Genomic DNA, 17,369 nt, shown 5'->3' with positions numbered 1-17,369 from the left:
CGGGTAACCCTAAACACATGGTGACGATGCATGGGCAGGTCTTGGTGTGACAGCGGTTGAACTAGCAACGTACCCCCCTAGTCCTGTAGATTTGACAATATTGAGAACACTTAACATGCGAGTATGTTTTTCTAAGTTTGGTCGCGGAAGTCCTATTCTAGTGACAAGATCGTGAACTTTCGTTTCAATTCCAGTGAATTAAATGTTCGGTCAAAATATAGCATTTTATATAGTCTTACATGCACTTAGTTTCGTACGAAACATCATTGATAATGATTCAGCCTCCATAATCTCACTTTGCCCTGTTCATTGCCCACGGCCAGCATCTCACCATGGGTGGAAAAGGCGACACTGGTCACCTTCCCCAATGGTGTGCCGCTCGTGGGCCAGTTCGAGAAGACAGAACATGTAGGTAGATGGACAAGCCGCAGCGCGTCCTTTGCAGCTCTGGAGGCAATGCACAATACCTGCCCATCTGGAGAAAATTCTAAGGAGGAGATAGTGGTCGTCAACTGAGATAACGTGGCGACAGGCTTCGCAGACGACGATTGCCTATCGTATACGTTCACGAAGCCTGACTCGCTGCCCAACGCGAGCCACCTATTTTGCCTTACCTTGTCAGAAGACAAGATATGAGAGGTACTCGTCCCACCACCAACTTGGATGGTGGTGATCGCCACACCGCCGTCGTCGTTCCACTTTTTCATGACAGAGCCTCCGTCCGTGAGGTCGAACTCCCACACCTGTCCATAGGTGTTGGTAGCAATTAGAATGGTGCGGAATTTACCCTGCGACTGCGCTTGATAGTCAACACAAAAGTCTACCAGGACACCCTCAATTTTGCAGCCCATCAACCAAATACCCGACACAGCATGCAAAATATTCACCCATCCATTGTTACCTTGTAGAAGTATAATCCCATGCACTCCCTGCTGGGTGTGCAAATGCGCAAGCTTGAACTTCTCAAAAGAACGTTGCGTTTCCTCGTGACCATACATTCTGGATATCTTGCTGATATTAGCGACATGGGCAGTTGTGTTCATGAGGTCCCATGTATGCATGTATCTTCTCCTACCACCCGTGAGGACCATTTGTTCGCTATGGGAGGGGCTCACATAGAATTTACAGGTTTGAACGGGGGTCCCCTTAAGGTATACTGAGGAAACCATGTGATTGTGCTTACCATCTATGTGATAAATCCTCAGTGTACGGTCATACCCACCAGTCAGCAACAGTGGTTTCAATGGGTGAAAAGAAAGCGACTGGATAGCAGAGCGCGAAGGGTGAGACACGTTGGCATCCTTCAGCCGAACAATGTCGAGCGTCTTCGGCGAAAGGAGACTACTGCTTTGGGCCTTGTAACTGTAGGTGTTGTGCAGAATCTTTGCGAGTGCACTCACGTCACCGTCTACAAGCTGCTCGCTATCCTCATTAGCGCTGCTTTCGTACCCGCTCTCCGACTCATGTTCATCAACCCACAGCGGTCTGGGGTAAATTTTCTCAAATTGCTGTCTTAGGCGCTGCACATATTGCCTACTGCTGAGCTCTTTCTCCGCATACGTCGTCCGCAGCTTCTTAGACATATTGGTTTGCCCTATTGTAACGTTTAAGTGTTCGTCATCCGAATCTGACCATGCAGCGCTGCTACCGCTTTCCTCTCCGGAGTCGCTTTCCTCGCTAACCTGGTCCACCTCCATGGCCTCCGGTTCTCCATCTGCTCCTCCCTCGGTATCTGCACCCTCGTCCACAAAAAACAATTGGTCATCATTCAGGTGACCAATTTCAGTCCCCTCTTCGTCATCACTGGACGACTCCTGGCCATATACGTCTTCATCTGAAGAAACATAATTAAGGTCTGCATTTCGCAGCGCTTCATGGAAGTCTGCTGTGTCGCCAAACACTAGCTTAGCCAAGGCCAGTTCTTCTTCATCTGGGGGTAGTTCCTGTACTGCCTCCGCTGCAACCATTATTGTCTTAGCCTGGGCTTGATCCTTGTTCCACTGCGAGACCTACAATATTCTTTCAGTATGGCGATGAGATGAGATTGGTAACCATTAAAATTTTCAGTATCGTTTCTTTTTATCAACTATCACCATTAACGAAGTGGATATGGTCGAACTCAGATTACCTACCAGAGTCTAGTGCCATCTTGTCGGCTTTCCCGTTCTGGTATATGTGCTGTCGCGATGGATGTATCGTGTACCAGATTTGTTGATAAAGGCTTGGAAAGTGAAAGCCCGAGGGTACTCTCATGATTTGGATCGATGCTTGCCGCTTGCTTAATGGCGGACGGCACAAATAGATCTGCGTGCTGGATCATGTGAAGCTACTTGGCTCTCAAATGGAAGTGTATCCACGCTGCATTGCGGCTGCTCACCGTCAGAGCAGCCCATGGCCTAGTCACGTGATAACTATATTGACTCACTATATTAGCCAGGCTTTTCGCTCCTACAGATGTGGTCCGCTATAGTGGGTAGATACCAGCAACAGCGTCCGGCACAATAGCGACAAGCAGGCTATTTTATAGGCCGAACTAGAAATTATACGCTCCCTACTACTGAGCAAGAGACAATCCGAGTAGCAGCATGGCTAATGAGCCTCCCCTGATTCACTTGTGGAACCACCCCCACTCCATTATTTCAACGATAGCATTTCCGCACAGAAAGCTGCTCTTTGCGGGGACACAAGATTCAAAGATCTTGTGTTTTGATCTTTGCACGTACAATTTGGTCAAGACGATACATCTTGGAGAGGATACCGATAATTTCACGAAGACTAGTGTGTTAGGCCTCAGCAAGTCCCAAGACGAAAAGCTATTGTTTAGTGCGGGCACAGACTCGCTGGTAAGAGTGTGGTCTATAGGAACAGTGCCCCAAGATGATAGCATTGAGGCGAAGGAGCTGGTTACTATTTACTCCCTCATGGATATCGGGGACATCTTTTCCTTGGCGTATCTTGACGCGGAACAAACGCTAGTGTTCGGCTGTCAGAATGCGTCTATGCTATATGTTGACAATTTCATGGCTCGTAAGATTCCCACTCGCTCGGCCATAGACTTTGATAAACTTCCGCACAGACGGTATAACAAATTTTTTGACTCAACTGGACCAGGCGGAGGAGGTGGAGGAGGTGGAGGAGGTGGAGGCGGCACAGGCGGCGCAGGTGGCGGCGTGAGTAATCTTCCGTCTGTCCGAAGTGCTAGCTTTATTTCACCCGAGGGTAACAACTTGATACTACAGGTGCCGTCGGAAAATATCATCACTTATGCACACAATGGCTTCATATACTCCATTTGCCGGATAAATGGCCGCGGGACGTGGCTTTCTACGCATTTCGAGCAATACGCTACTGATCCAAACGTTTCATTTTTTGTTTCAAGTGCCGGCGACGGCATCTCGAAGATATGGGCACTCTTGCCATTGAATTCACAAGAAAGAAGAGTTGGCCACAAGGTACAGCTATTGACGGAGTTTGACAATGAAGAGAGTGTGTTCTGCCAATTCGTCGAATACCCATTTTTGTATTGTGGTCTTAGCGGTGGAATCATTAAGATCTGGGATCTCAATATCAACCAACTTGTGACGTCGCTTAAAACACCATATGCGGAGGACATTATGTCCATCACCGTGTACAAGGACAATGTTTTTGCCACGCACAAGCAGGGCATTACGCGGTTCCACCAAGGGAACGTGAACTTCTGGAATGCTCACCAGGGACTCGTCTTGAGTAGCGAAATATTGCGCAAGAGCTGTACCAGTAATCGTATAGATCGGATGGTTACTGGCGGAAATGATGGGTCATTAGCGTTGTGGAATATTAACGAATGGCTGAACGGTACAGCGTCCCCGGGTGGATCAGCCCCGACCGAAGAACACTCGCTTCCCTCTGGCGAGCGCCGAAATTCTTGGACCGAGTATCAACAAATCCAGTTAGATAACGATCACATGATTGCAACACTGCGGGAATTCATTAGTTACCAGACTGTTTCCCAACTCCCAGAGCCCCAAAATATCATCGATTCGCGTAGGTGTGCGAACTTCCTGCAAAATCTCTTCACTAAGCTCGGTGCTAACCATTGTGGGCTTATACCTGTCAGTACAGGCAGCAACCCGGTGGTTCTCGCGCAGTTCAAGGGCAATGCAGCCGCGCCCAAACGCATACTATGGTATGGCCACTACGATGTGATATCCGCGGACCACCCGTCGCAGTGGGACAACGACCCCTTCACGCTCACTTGCGAAAATGGGTATCTTAAGGGAAGAGGCGTGTCTGATAACAAAGGCCCGCTGCTTGCCGCCATCTTCAGTGTAGCCGAGCTTTTCCAGAAAGGATACCTGAACAACGACATCATCTTTCTAGTCGAGGGCGAGGAAGAAAATGGCTCTCGCGGCTTCAGGGAAATTTTGCTTGCCTCCGAAGGGCTTCTCAATCAGCGGTGGGACTGGATCCTGTTCAGCAATTCCTACTGGCTGGATCAGAAGGTGCCCTGCCTCAACTATGGCCTCCGAGGCGTCATAAACGCCGAAATCACCATATCATCCGACGAGCCCGACCGCCACTCCGGTGTCGATGGCGGTGTCTATCGCGAGCCTTCGGCCGACCTCATCTGCATCACCTCGAAGTTACAGGCCGATGATGGCACTATCAGGATCCCCCACTTCCACGACGCCGTCCAGCCCGTCACCGAGCAGGAGCGCCAGGACTTCCGCGATATCATCAGCCGCGCCGAGATCGACAACCGCACCACCGTCGAGCACCTCGTAGCAAAATGGACCCAGCCCAGCATCTCCTTCACAAAGTTCAACACCAGTGGCCCCGGTAACGCCACCGTCATCTCCCAGCGTGCGAGCCTTGTCGTCTCCATCCGTCTCGTTCCGCCCCAGGACGTCCGCACGATCAAACAGCTTCTGATCGACTACATCACACAGAGCTTTGCCGCTCTCCGCTCGCGAAACCACCTGCACATCTCCATTCTCAACGAGGCCGAGCCATGGCTGGGCGACCCCCACAACACCTGCTACGAAATACTGCGCGAGGAGCTGCACGACACCTGGGGAATTGACCCACTGTTCATCCGCGAGGGTGGCTCCATTCCCTGCATCCGGTTCCTCGAGCGCCAGCTGAATGCTCCCGCCGTCCAGATCCCGTGCGGACAGTCAACGGACAATGCTCACTTGGATAACGAAAATCTACGCATCAAGAACTGGTATAACATGCGCGCCATCTTAACCAAGGTATTTAACAGACTATAGCAAGATATAGGCTATCAGGTCACATGGGAAGTAATTAACTATTCTATCTCATCGCACTAATTTTGGATAGACGGAAATCCCAAAAAATCATATTTTTAAGGGGTGCTGCTCTACAGCGAGGGTCAAAACTAGTCCGTTATCCTATACACGACCAACAGGCCATAACATCACTCACTTAAGAAGATGGAAAATAAGAGCAATCAAGACGACCCGCGTTCAATAGACTACGGTCTACCGCCGGATATTGTTTTGGCGACACTGCCGTATTTGGAGCCGAGAGACATTAAGAATCTCTCCCTAACGAATAAATACTTCTATAAGCTCCTGGATTACGGGGGCTCGAACACACTTTGGCATGAGCTGTACCGGAAGGCGTTTGGATATACACAGACAAATGAGGAGCCGTTCAGCAGCAATGGGGCGGAGGGTCTCAGTACGTGCTCGGAGACGGTTCTGGTGACGGCGTTTCCGGACATGTCTTGGATGGAGCGGTACAAGGCACGGGAACGGTGCACGCGGCTGTACACGTGGGGCAGCCAGCAGCACGGGCGTCTGGGGTACACGCTGGGGTGCAACCCGATGGTTTCTGACGATGTCTTTGACGGCAGATGGGGGCACCAGCGCGTCGGCATAAGCAAGCCCACGCTGGTGCCGTGGTTCACGGAAGCATGCAGAACAGATAATGGAGAGCCGGTCCCGGGTCTGCCAGACGTCGCAGAGATCGACCAGGACGACCGGACCATAGTCCAGATGTCTGCGGGGGGTTTTTCTTTCCAACTGCTCACAAAGTCGGGCAAACTATATTTCACTGGAATTACGTACACCGGCGGGCACCCCGGCCCGGGTCCGAAGAATGAGCGCGATTACAACTATTTCCGGAATATAGTTTTGGAAATTGACCAGAACCGTATTCCTGATTTGTTTGCGCGGAACGGCATGTATAGACACAGAGTTCACAACGCTTGGAGCGAGCCTGTGCCTCATGATGATTTATACCGCGCTCTTAATAAGATGAAAAAGCGCTGCTTGCAACATATCCCTGGCAACAGACATGTGCAACGGTTACTGGCCCGTGATTCTTTGAGTTTCTACCACGAGGAGTCCGCTTTCGCTATGAAAGTAGATCCCAGTTTATTTGACAAAGTCAAGTTTGTTTCCGTCACATCAGGCAGATCACATATACTTGCATTGGATGATAACAATAACCTATACTCGTGGGACGGGCCGGACATAGACTATGGCGTCAGGATTGTCTTTGAAGGCCTCCCAGTTCGCAAAACCAACCCGCTGCTAAAGATAGGCTCGGGATGGGACTTTAACTGCGTGTATATATATGCCGTGGGGCTTGTGGTTTGGAGCTCGCGCTCCGCAGTTAAAAAGGGAGACACGTTTGCTAAAGCCAATTATAACGTTATACCGGACACCGCGGACATCAGCGGCACCAATCGTATATCGGATTATGCATGCTGTGCAAACAACGTGGTTTTCTACATTACTAACAATGGGCGCAAACTGTGGATATACAGTCATGGCGTTTCAAAAACCGTTGATTTGCCATTTGATGGACGGTTAACGAAGATTGAGGCATCTTGCATGACACTGGTTTTATGTACCGAGAATAGCACATACACCCTGAAGGTGAATAATGGTGATATCGTCGAGGACTCATTCATGAAGATGAATTTGGAACAAGGCCAGAAGTTTATTGCTGTATCTGCGGGAGACTACCACAACCTAGCTCTAACCGACAAAGGTGAACTCTACTCCTGGGGGCTGGAGAGTGATATCTGTGGCTGTCTTGGGCAGGGAGATCCCGACGAGGCTGTAGATACCCGCCAAATAGCGACGTTTGAGTCTGCTCGGAGCATACGCGTGCTGCAACCGGCCAAGGTTGAACTACCGGCAAATTCAGTTTGCGTTGCCATTACTGCCGGAGGCTGGCATTCGGCTGCACTTATAATGCAGAATCAGAGTACTTGAAGCCGTCATATGACTAAATATGTAAGTATATACCAATTAACAGGCGCAACGTCAAATCTCAAACTAGACCCAACTTTTCTGCATGGTACTTTGCGTGTTCCGGCACGAACGTGCTGACGAAGTAATACGAGTGGTCGAATCCGTCTACCAAGTTAATACTAACTTTACCCTCCCAAGAGGTTCCCTTGATCGCTTCTGCCAGGAGTTCAGGCTTTAGGTGCTTCTCAAGGAACGGATCGCTAGTACCAACATGTATGAGAATAGTGTCATGTCCAGCATTCTCAACCTTTTTGACCAAGCAACAAGGGTCATATTGTTCCCACAAGGCTTTGTCCTCGCCTAGATATCCCCTAAAGGCCTTTTGTCCCCAAGGAACCACAGAAGGGTTCACTATCGGCGCAAAAGCAGAGCATGACTTGAACCTCCATTTAGCGTTGCGGTAGTTTTTCAAGTAGCCTGAAAGAGCACCAAAGCCACCCATTGAGTGCCCAGTGATCCCAATATTCTCTAGAAAGTCGACCTTTGCATTTTGGGGGCCAGCGCTGAAGTGCTTCGCCAACAGGCCAGGCAATTCATTGTGAATATAGTCGTACATATTGTAATACCTTGCGAAGGGTTCCATAGTCGCATTGACGTAGAATCCAGCACCCTCTCCGAAGTCCCAGCTGTCTTCTGGATCCTTAGGAATCTCGACGCCACGGGGGGATGTGTCCGGGAAAACAACGGCGAACCCGTACTTATCAGCTTGCGCCTGCCAGAAAGCCTTCTCTGAAGCGTTTTGTGGAGTACATGTCAACCCTGAAAGGTAGTAGATGGTTGGAATGGCGCGCTCAGTTTTTTTATAGTACTGGACTGGCAAGTACACGTTGACATCCATAGTGCTCTTACAGGCATCGGAAACGTGAGACAATTTGAGCAGTCTTCCTCCACAGGAGCGAAGTTCAGCGTTAACCTTGAATCCCATACGGACGATAATGCTGCTGTATGCCGTTATGTTTGCTGGAAGTTGTAGAGGTAGAGGAGTATATGTATACTTTGCCCTTTTTTGAACGGCATCAAGGCCTCAAGAGTTTGGACTCCCATGCCACGACGAACATTGGGCTTCAACCAACTAAGATGAAACTACCGCAAAGTAGGGTTTGCAATACAATTGCAACGAGCCGTAGGTACTCATCTAAATTTGTAATGCAGAGTTAGGAGCTCACGGTTGTTGCATGACTATATATACTAATACATATATAAAATAACGTGGCACCTCGTCTGTATTAGCTTAGGTCCAACTTCTCTGCGCGGATCTGGGCCCGTTCTTGTACAATTGCGCTGAAAATTCATACATGTGGTCCTACTCATGTAGTTGTTCCCTTGAGGAAGTCCCTTGACTGCTGTAGCCAGGCGGCCTGACTTCATGGGCTCATAATGTCAATTTGCTTATACCTTAATCTATTTATTATTAATCTCAGCTGTATTATTAATGTGATGGTAAGACAGAGAGTATGATACAGGACTTATGTAACGGTGATTTGGCATCAAACTACTACATAGGTGCATCTTGTTCTTCAGTGGCCTTCAAGCTATCGTCAGAGGCGTCCGGGCGCTGCTCTTCCGCAGAGGCGTCTGCTTCAGCGACCATATGTTCGGGACTTACATCTTCCATCTCTTCATCCTCGTCATCGTCAACATTTGGGAAGTCAATTGGGTCGAAGCGCATTCTAACCTTGTCTCTAAATTTCGTTTCCTGCGTGGTTGGCTTTCTGAGCGTCAGGTTTATCTGGTCCCAGTTATTCTCACGGACCAACGGCTTAATAACATCGTTTATTCTCCTTCTACGGAGTTCTAACCGCGAGCGCAATGGCTTGTAGTAAACCACACCCTTCTCGTTGTTGAAGCGCAGAGCGAGTTCAGACAGAAACTTACTGTTTGTGGGGGAAGATATCTGCTTCATGTCATAGTCCTTAAACCTCCGGAATTTGTAGACGTTGGCGCTTTCCGACAGCTCGTCGAGTTGCTGCTCGAGCTCGTCGTTTAGTAGTTTGCTGCTGGATGGCTCCGTGGTATACAGCGACACCCACTCGTCTTCTTCCAGTTCCACTGGCCGGAACAGCGCGGTAGACATGTCGAGATTCGACTTTTCTTTGTTATCCAGCGCCGCAGACCCTACCATTTTGACGGCGAAGAACGCCTGATCCATCGAAGCAGTGTCGGGCAACAGGCTCCAAGTCTTCACCGCATGCACATTCTTCTTTATCGGATGCTTGATCTTGGACAAGTCTGTGACCACGTTATCAAACGTGGACTCCACCTTCTGCACGATACGCGAGGGCGTCAGTATCTCGTTGGCTTCCGCTGTGGCGTCCAGTGGCCGTTTCCGCTCGCTCTTCGCCGTGGTCGCCGCTGACACATATTCAGTTCTGCGCAAAAACGTCACCTTCGACAAGTCAGTTTTGGTTAGCCTGTCTACACGGGGATCTCGGAGCAGAATACGGTCCTCTGGTACTAGCTTCACCGAATCGTACCCGTACAGGTTTTTCGTATCTTGCTGGTTCAGCACACCTGGAATCCGAAGCAGGTCTACCGGCATCCCCAGTTCCTTGTCCAGCTGAATAAGGGGCGTGACGTTGGTCTTAGTGTATAGCGAGGTGATCAGCTGCGGCGATTCGACAGCTTCATTGTCAGGATACCGATACTTGAGCAGTTTTGGCGGCAGTGGCGGCGGAGGCAGCGAGTTCCTGTAACTAACCTTCGCAATATAGTCCTGCTTCTTGGAAGACATCCTAGGTCGACGTGATCGTTCCCGTTGGCTTGATCTTGTTTGTTGTAGAGTACACCTGACTGGTGAGATGGTGATGTCTCGAGCTGCCGGTGATCAGAAAAGTTACAGCGGTGCAAAAAGGTTACCCGAATTTGGCGCGCCGAGCGGTGAAGGTCGACGGATCAGAGCTCTGGCGAAGGCCGCTGCACGGTGCTGCCTCGGGGACGCTTGTCGGGCACGCGGCATCAGTCTGCGATCTGCGCTCCATCGCGCCATATGTATTGTCACTGTACATGCCTCTAGATAACGACTGGTCCGCCAGCCAAAATTACATAGTGAAGGGAACGCCAAGTCGACCCCGCCGCACCCGCCGGAATGGATCATTTGCGCCAGAACCAGCCGTCCTTGGAGGATTCATCGTCCCTGTTGACGACCTGGTTAATCGTCTCGTAGACGGGCTCAGTGCCATCTACAGGCGTGATTTTCTTCTCAGAGTTGATTGCGACCGTGCCGTCATCGTAGTACGTCTTGCTCTCCGTGATGTGCTCGTGGCCACGGTCGGTGTAGCTGTAGGTGGTATACTTTGACGTGCCGACGACGTTGGCGGCGGAAGCGGGCGTCCGCTCCGCCACCTGCTGCGTCCAGGACATCACGTCCTCGGGAGCATTCGTGCCCACCGCAGGCAGCGCTTTGCGCTCGCGGGCGGCGCGGTTCTTCTCCTCTTGCTCGCGGCGTTGGCGCGCCAGCGACAGCATGTGCGAGCGCCACGAGAGGTATCCCGTATACTCGGGGAAGAATAGGCCGTGGCGGTGCTCCCGGTCTTGCTCCACCTGCTCGCGCGTCAGCACGCCCGCCTCCTGCCCTGCGGGCAAGCTCTTCTCCACCACGGCCTTCGGGAACAGGCACCGCCACCAGCCCCGCGTGTCCCACACCGACAGGCCGCGCACCTCCTGGCACTTCATGAACTGGCTGTCAGTGGGCATCTTGTAGCTGTACAACCCCTTCTCGCCGTGTCGTTCGTCCAGCATCTCACGCACCTTGAACGGGTGGCCCAGCCCGCCGGGCAGGCCCACGCCCGTCAACAGCCCGCCCAGCGCGTCCGTCGCGTTCAGCCACAGGTCGTCCACCAGCCTGTCCGAGGGCAGCTTGCCCATCGCGTGACTCACCACGTTGTCCACGAACGAGCTGGGCTCCAGCACCGCATCGCGCCACAGCTCGCTCACCACTCCGTCCAGCTGGCTCAGCTGCCGCGAGAGCCGGCTGTCCAGAGCGTCAGCGTTGAACTTCTTCACCTCATCGTCGTTGTTGTCGCCGTTGAATAGACCCATTTCTGCTCTACACACGCCCTACCCTGCTGTCGCGGGCAGGGCCCCATATATACGGCGCAGCGGGCTGCGCGGAGTGCAGGGGCATTCCAGAAACATCCACACATGGGCAGATTTTAGAACGGGCGCACTCTAGACGGCCCCCGCCGCCGCCCGCGCTCAGTCGTCCTCGGGCTCGTTCTCGTCGCCGTCCGCCTCGCCCGCGCTGCTCTCCGCGTCCAGGTCCACGATCTGGTTCATCTTCGCCACCTCCGCCAGGTCCTTCTGCAGCTCGCCCTCCTCCACGTCCTCGTCCTCGCTCGCTGCGTCGCTCTCGCCGCCCTCCACCGCGCGCCGCGCGAACGGCAGCGTCGCCTGCCCTTGCGCCAGCGGCGCCGAGTACCGCACCTTGTTCTGGCGCACCAAGTGCGCCAGCGTCTTGGTCTCCGGGATCACGTCCGCCAGAAACGCGTACCGCTCCTCGCGCGCCACGCTCCGCGCCAGGTCGTTGTACGTCAGGCGCGCCGCCCTGCCGCCAGCACGCCGCCCGTCAAGCTGCGCCTGCGCCATAGCGTCCTCGCTGATCGCCTGCACGAACAGCTCCGTCGCAAACGCCGTCGCAATGTACGCCGCCTGCGTCGTCATTATATAGTCTGGGTCTGTCTTGGCGATCCGCTTGCACTTGGAGATCGGTAGCCGCGGCATGGCCGCTTTGCCCTTGTCTTCCATCATGCCCGCCTTAGTGTAATGCGTACGGACGCGTCGTTTTCGTTACGGTTGAGCTTGTACCACGCAGCACGCCGCGCAGAAGCAGGGATGCTAACGCGTTGCAAAGACAACGCAACGTGCAGCCGACCACGGGCGCCCGTGAGTGCTGCCAAGCCAAATCTCTTGGAACGTACACTACCACTCTTGGGGCGGAATCTCGTAGAGACCCGTACATTCCTAGACAGGGCAGATTTCGGATAGCACGAGCAGGCCGGTGAACGCGCGAGGGCCGGTGTTCCGTGTCGAGGCGTCAGAGCAGAAGGAAAGCGTGAGGCGATATAACGCAGGTGCGGATATTGTTGGTAGGACCAATATCGCGCAGTGCAGGCGAGGCGAAGGCACTTTCGCTGGGCGGTATGATTACATCTGTGCGGAAGCAGCAGAAGCGACAGAAGTCGCGGGAGCAGCTGGGGGAGCTAGAGAGCAAAAAGATGGAGGGCGAGGGCGTGTGGGGCAGTGGGACGATCCGGGCTGGGCGGCTGGCGGAGCTGGCGGAGCGGCAGGCGCAGGCTGCGCTGCCGGCGTCCGAGCGGATGTTTCCGTGGCTGCACGGGTACGTGCAGGACAGCGCGCCGCGGGCGGACAAGTTTGCGCTGAGCGTGGTGCGGTCGCAGCCGCTGGACGCGGCGACCATCGAGAACTCGGGGATCCTGCGGGCGTCGATGGACCTGCACGAGGTGCTGCTGACGGTGGACAACACGGAGGCGGAGCGCGCGGTGGACGCGGCGCTGGAGGAATACGGGGCAGGGGTGTGCACCGCGCGGCGTGCGGAGCTGTTAGCGGCGTGCCAGCGGTACCAGCTGCTGCCGTTTCTGCAGACGGACGCGCTGAAGCAGTGTCGGTACGGGTCGCGGCGCCTGCGGCTGGGCGACAAGGGCAGCTGGCGGCAGCCGGGCATGTTCCGGCGCTTCGACCTGCAGCCCGCGCGGCACGTGGAGCTATCGAGCGTGGTGGTTGTGTACTGTCTGGCGAACATGCACCCGGACCGGTGCTGCTGCCATGACGCGGCTACCATACTGCAGTGGGCGTGCCGGTTCGTGGCGCTGAACTACCCGGAGCGCGCGCACCTCGCACCGGAGGTGCTTATCTTGGAGGATCCGGGGCACGTTCCAGCATCGCTGGTCGGGACGGCGCCAATGGCGTTGTCATCACTGCAGAAGCCGTTCCCTGCGCAGCTGGTGTCGCGCTTTGACGTCGCGTCGTTCAACAACTGGGAGCGCGATCTACTGTACAAGGAGCGCCTGGAGATCTCGAAAATGAGCAGCATGAGCATGATTGAGGATTGCGTCATGTGCGGGAATGCCACTGACTTCGAGGTGCTGAGGCTGTTCCGTTCGAACGGCGCCGCGTGTCCGAGCACGGCGGCTCCGCGGAAGTACTATAGTCCGGACAACACCATAGTGCTGCTCAAGGCCCTGGAGTATCAGGAGAAAGACGGCGTACCCGTACTGGACTCCGTGCTCTTCAATCTCCCGCCATCCGAGCTTCACGATGTGCAGCTTTTCGTCAGTTGCACGGAGCACACGCCCTTCCCACACCACGACGACATCAGGCATCACTTGACCCAGATGGAGGCTCCGATACACATTGCGTTTCCGAGCTCGGGCTCAATTGGCCTGGGGACCCTCACTCTGGACTCCATCACTTCGTGTGTTAATATCTGTCACCTGATCTACCGATTCAGCGCGGTACACAAGAAGCTTTCCCTATTATACTGTTCCGATGGTTATACAGAAACTTCCTTTTTGCTAGTGGCTTATCTGATATTTGCCTGGGATCAACCTCTGGATGAGGTTCTGTTGCGGTTGCATACGGAGGTCGAGCGTCCATACTTCCTATTTCCGATCGATATACAGGTTTTGGGGCATTTGCAACTCCTCTTGCGGGATATGTCACCGCTGCGGCATCCGAACAGGGGCCCTGAATTACTGGCGGTTGACCCAGATCTGTTCAGCCGCATGTTCTTCACGAAGCCGTCTCAGGATTCGCTGTTCCTGAAGAGCAAGGGACCATTGCCGTCGCGGATTCTTCCCCATTTGTACCTTGGTTCACTCGAGCACGCGCATGACCCAAACCTGCTCCGCAGATTGGGTATCAGAAATATTGTGTCAGTCGGGGAGACTTTATCATGGCTACAATCCCCTCACTCCCGGGAGGCTGCTAAAACAGAAGAAAGCAAACAAGAAACCATCACGGACGCGTATGTGACCGCACCTGCTGAAACCGCCGCGGCAACGTCCACGACCGCATCCACTGGTAGTCTTAATTTGTTGAAGCGAAACAGATCACCCAGCGCGCCTGAAATTAAACCGTTAAAATCCTCATCCTGTAAAACTACAGTCTTCTCGAAGGATGGATTCGAAATATGCCACACAAGCAACTTGGGAGACAATGGTGCAGATCCGATGCTCACTCAGCTGGACCAAATGCTCTCTTTCATCAATCGGTGTTATGAGGCCGGCGAAAAGGTACTGGTTCACTGCATGGTCGGCGTTTCTCGCAGTGCGACAGTATGCATAGCCGAATGCATGAGACGTCTAAACTGCGCAGTGATCCAGGCCTACCTGTTTGTCCGTGTGCGCCGCTTAAACATTATAATCCAGCCCAATCTCATGTTCATCTACGAGCTCCTCAAGTGGCAGGAGCTCAAGCACCCTGACGTTCTCAAGATTGACTGGCATATCATGTGTAGGGCCATCAACGAACTCAACAGTAATTATATAAAGGACATGATTTGACCTACCAGTTGAGCTTGGTTGCCCACTCTCACATTTTGTACTATTTAGAGGATTTTACGATACCATAAACTACTCTAGTGTAACATATTTCTTCAACGAGTCCGGAATCTCATCGTAGAGCTTCTTTTCCTGCAACCACTTCTTCGAGAATACGCGGTCGGCATACTTGTGTCCAGTGTCACAGAGGATCGTGACGACATTGCTTCCCGGTGGTAGTTCCCTGGCCACACGCACAGCGCCAGCGACGTTCAGCCCCGAAGTGCCACCGAGGAATAGACCTTCCTCGTCCAGAAGCCTGTAGGTCATGTTCAGGGACTCTGGGTCCGGAACAAACACGGCGTCGTCAATGATATCAACGCTGGCTTCGAGGTTCTTTGTAATCCGCCCTTGGCCCACGCCCTCAGTGAACGAGCTGCCCTCCCTCTCCAAGTTGCCGGTCTTGACGAATGAATAGACGACCGAGCCTGGCGGGTCCGTGACCACCAGTTTGCATTTGCGCTCCGTGGCCTCGGCCAGGTACCGCGCGATCCCGGAGAACGTTCCTCCGGTACCTGTGGAGCAAGTGAATGCATCCACCTCGAGCCCAGCGTTGCGCATTTGCTGCAAGATCTCGGGACCGGTCGTCGCATAGTGCGCCTTCCAATTGGCCTCGTTGTCAAACTGGTTGGTCCAGACAGCATTGTCCAATGCCGCGGCGTGATCCCGAGCGCGATTGTTGAAGTTCAGAGGGTCTGTGCTGGGGCACACGGGTACCGGGTGCACCTCGGTCCCCAGGTACCTCAGCAAGTTGACCTTTTCCCGCGACTGCGTGTCCGGCATGTAGAACACAGCATTGTACCCCCTGGAGCGTGCTATGTGTGCCAGCCCGATCGCCGTGTTGCCGGCAGAGCCCTCTACTATGGTCCCCGGCCGCGAAGGGTCGATCAGCCCCGCCCGTTCCGCTTCTTCCACCAGGTAAAGCGCAGCACGGTCCTTGACGGATCCGCCCGGGTTCATAAACTCCGCCTTCCCGTAGATGTTCCGACCCAGTTCCTGCGACAACTTCTGCAGCTTGATCAGCGGCGTCTTGCCAATGGCATCCGGGAAGCCTCCGGCGGCCAGTGTGGGCGCTGACATCTTCCTAATGAGCTGGGCGTGCATCGTAACGTGTTCCGGCCGGGCTGCCTACTGCTGTACTGATATACCCAGCGACTGGACGGTGACCCGACATCAGCACAGATCCACAGCCATAGTGCACTAATCACGTGCGGCGGCACAACAGCGGTCGGCGACCATGCCGCGCGCTCCGCGCGCAGGCGCACTGTGGGACTCTCATTCTTTATTCACTATGTCGCGGTATATACAGGTGCGCGGTTCAGTTGCGCGCGGGCCGGGGAGCGAACTCGTATCTCTTGCGCGCTGGCGGCGCAGGCGCCGCCGCCGGCGCCTCAAGGGCGCTGCGCAGGCCGCCCACAAAGCGCTCCGCCTCTTCCGGCGAGTCCGCGGCGCCCTGATGCTCGAGCAGCAGCCGCCGCACGTCCGCCACGTCCGCCAGGAACTGCTCCAGCTCCTTGCCGTGCGCCAGCTTGACCAGGTTGCGCACCGTCAGCGGCGACGGCGCGGCGCCCTGCTCCGCCGCGTACATCGCGGCCTTGACCGTCAGCCACAGCTTCAGGTTACCCCGCTGTAGCTCGCCGTCTGGGCCCCGCAGCGGCTGGTCCACTAGCTCTAGGACTGCGGCTGGCGCCCGGTCGCCCAGCCGGGGCTCCAGCTGCAGCAGCCGCGTGCAGCCGCCCGCCCGCCCTGCGTACCGCGGACCCACCTCTTCCACCAGCTTGCGCACAAGCCCCGCCGTGTCCCCACTCAGGTGCAGCCGGCTCTGCAGTTCCGGCGTGAAAATCGCCGGCTTCTTCGCCGCATGCTTGGCGATCGTGATGATGCGCTCGGCGTAGCGCTGCGCTTCCTTCAGCTTCGGCTTCGTCGAGGTGATGCTACCATGCAGGAACAGCTGCGACGCCAAGTTGCGCAGCAACGAGTCCCTGTGCGGCTTTGACCGCGACAAGCGTCTCACCAATCCGGCTGTCATATCCTGCTGATCCTGGTTCTGCTCCGTGATCCAGTACCGCTCCAGTTCATGTGCTGCGAGCCACTAAAATTTTTCAGTCTGCAGATAGCGAAAAGCTCGAGAGACTCAGCTTATGGCTTACCAACCACTTGTGGAACCAAGCACCAAGCCTTGAGAACGACGAGATGCTGGAGCCAAGTCGCTACCAAGACCCACGCACCTGGAAGATGACGCCCGCCATGATCAGGGCGCGGCGGCCGTATATCCGGGGGAACCTGTTCGGCCTAGTTACGCTGCTGGGCGTGGCCGGAGGCATCTACGTGTACACGTACCGCGCGCTGCACAAGGACGACGACTTCGCGGACGTGCCGATTCCGCCTGTGAGCGAGGAGGAGCTGCGCCAGCTGCGGCAGGAGTACGAGCTGCACAAGAAACAGCGCGCTGCGGAGCGCTAACTGTATATAGCCAGCGCGCCGGACGGCGCGGAGGCCGGGCGCGGCGTGCGCGCCCGGCCGACCAGTACATACTCACGAA

General features: G+C 54.5%; 11 protein-coding genes across 11 annotated transcripts; 4 read left to right on the top strand and 7 right to left on the bottom strand.

Annotated features, from left to right (window-relative positions):
• Positions 1-263: 263 nt before the first annotated feature.
• Positions 264-1,967, bottom strand: UTP18 (Utp18p; the record flags this gene model as incomplete). The annotated part of the gene is made up of 1 exon (NM_210061.1): positions 264-1,967. The coding sequence occupies one exon, from the start codon at positions 1,965-1,967 to the stop codon at positions 264-266; it is 1,704 nt and encodes a 567-aa protein (NP_984708.1).
• A 618-nt stretch (positions 1,968-2,585) lies between these two features.
• Positions 2,586-5,252, top strand: DUG2 (glutamine amidotransferase subunit DUG2; the record flags this gene model as incomplete). Its single annotated transcript, NM_210060.1, has 1 exon — positions 2,586-5,252. The coding sequence occupies one exon, from the start codon at positions 2,586-2,588 to the stop codon at positions 5,250-5,252; it is 2,667 nt and encodes an 888-aa protein (NP_984707.1).
• A 183-nt stretch (positions 5,253-5,435) lies between these two features.
• Positions 5,436-7,232, top strand: SAF1 (SCF ubiquitin ligase complex subunit SAF1; the record flags this gene model as incomplete). The annotated part of the gene is made up of 1 exon (NM_210059.1): positions 5,436-7,232. One exon carries the CDS (start codon positions 5,436-5,438, stop codon positions 7,230-7,232), a length of 1,797 nt encoding a protein of 598 aa, NP_984706.1.
• A 58-nt stretch (positions 7,233-7,290) lies between these two features.
• AGOS_AEL156W (S-formylglutathione hydrolase) lies at positions 7,291-8,196 on the bottom strand (the record flags this gene model as incomplete). Its single annotated transcript, NM_210058.1, has 1 exon — positions 7,291-8,196. One exon carries the CDS (start codon positions 8,194-8,196, stop codon positions 7,291-7,293), a length of 906 nt encoding a protein of 301 aa, NP_984705.1.
• A 570-nt stretch (positions 8,197-8,766) lies between these two features.
• Positions 8,767-10,002, bottom strand: PAF1 (Paf1p; the record flags this gene model as incomplete). The annotated part of the gene is made up of 1 exon (NM_210057.2): positions 8,767-10,002. The coding sequence occupies one exon, from the start codon at positions 10,000-10,002 to the stop codon at positions 8,767-8,769; it is 1,236 nt and encodes a 411-aa protein (NP_984704.2).
• A 359-nt stretch (positions 10,003-10,361) lies between these two features.
• On the bottom strand, positions 10,362-11,309 carry MPM1 (Mpm1p; the record flags this gene model as incomplete). Its single annotated transcript, NM_210056.2, has 1 exon — positions 10,362-11,309. The coding sequence occupies one exon, from the start codon at positions 11,307-11,309 to the stop codon at positions 10,362-10,364; it is 948 nt and encodes a 315-aa protein (NP_984703.2).
• A 156-nt stretch (positions 11,310-11,465) lies between these two features.
• Positions 11,466-12,017, bottom strand: AGOS_AEL159W (histone-fold protein; the record flags this gene model as incomplete). The annotated part of the gene is made up of 1 exon (NM_210055.1): positions 11,466-12,017. One exon carries the CDS (start codon positions 12,015-12,017, stop codon positions 11,466-11,468), a length of 552 nt encoding a protein of 183 aa, NP_984702.1.
• Positions 12,018-12,409: 392 nt separating this feature from the next.
• On the top strand, positions 12,410-14,791 carry PPS1 (tyrosine/serine/threonine protein phosphatase PPS1; the record flags this gene model as incomplete). Its single annotated transcript, NM_210054.2, has 1 exon — positions 12,410-14,791. The coding sequence occupies one exon, from the start codon at positions 12,410-12,412 to the stop codon at positions 14,789-14,791; it is 2,382 nt and encodes a 793-aa protein (NP_984701.1).
• A 69-nt stretch (positions 14,792-14,860) lies between these two features.
• On the bottom strand, positions 14,861-15,931 carry AGOS_AEL161W (cysteine synthase A; the record flags this gene model as incomplete). Its single annotated transcript, NM_210053.1, has 1 exon — positions 14,861-15,931. The coding sequence occupies one exon, from the start codon at positions 15,929-15,931 to the stop codon at positions 14,861-14,863; it is 1,071 nt and encodes a 356-aa protein (NP_984700.1).
• A 214-nt stretch (positions 15,932-16,145) lies between these two features.
• On the bottom strand, positions 16,146-16,856 carry MRPL8 (mitochondrial 54S ribosomal protein bL17m; the record flags this gene model as incomplete). The annotated part of the gene is made up of 1 exon (NM_210052.1): positions 16,146-16,856. The coding sequence occupies one exon, from the start codon at positions 16,854-16,856 to the stop codon at positions 16,146-16,148; it is 711 nt and encodes a 236-aa protein (NP_984699.1).
• Positions 16,857-17,020: 164 nt separating this feature from the next.
• On the top strand, positions 17,021-17,290 carry COA3 (Coa3p; the record flags this gene model as incomplete). Its single annotated transcript, NM_210051.1, has 1 exon — positions 17,021-17,290. One exon carries the CDS (start codon positions 17,021-17,023, stop codon positions 17,288-17,290), a length of 270 nt encoding a protein of 89 aa, NP_984698.1.
• Positions 17,291-17,369: the final 79 nt, after the last annotated feature.

The sequence above is a fragment of the Eremothecium gossypii genome, chromosome V (assembly GCF_000091025.4).
Source record: "Eremothecium gossypii ATCC 10895 chromosome V, complete sequence".
Classification (NCBI taxonomy): Eukaryota; Fungi; Ascomycota; class Saccharomycetes; order Saccharomycetales; family Saccharomycetaceae; genus Eremothecium; species Eremothecium gossypii.
This window is presented reverse-complemented; position numbering and strand designations above follow the sequence as displayed.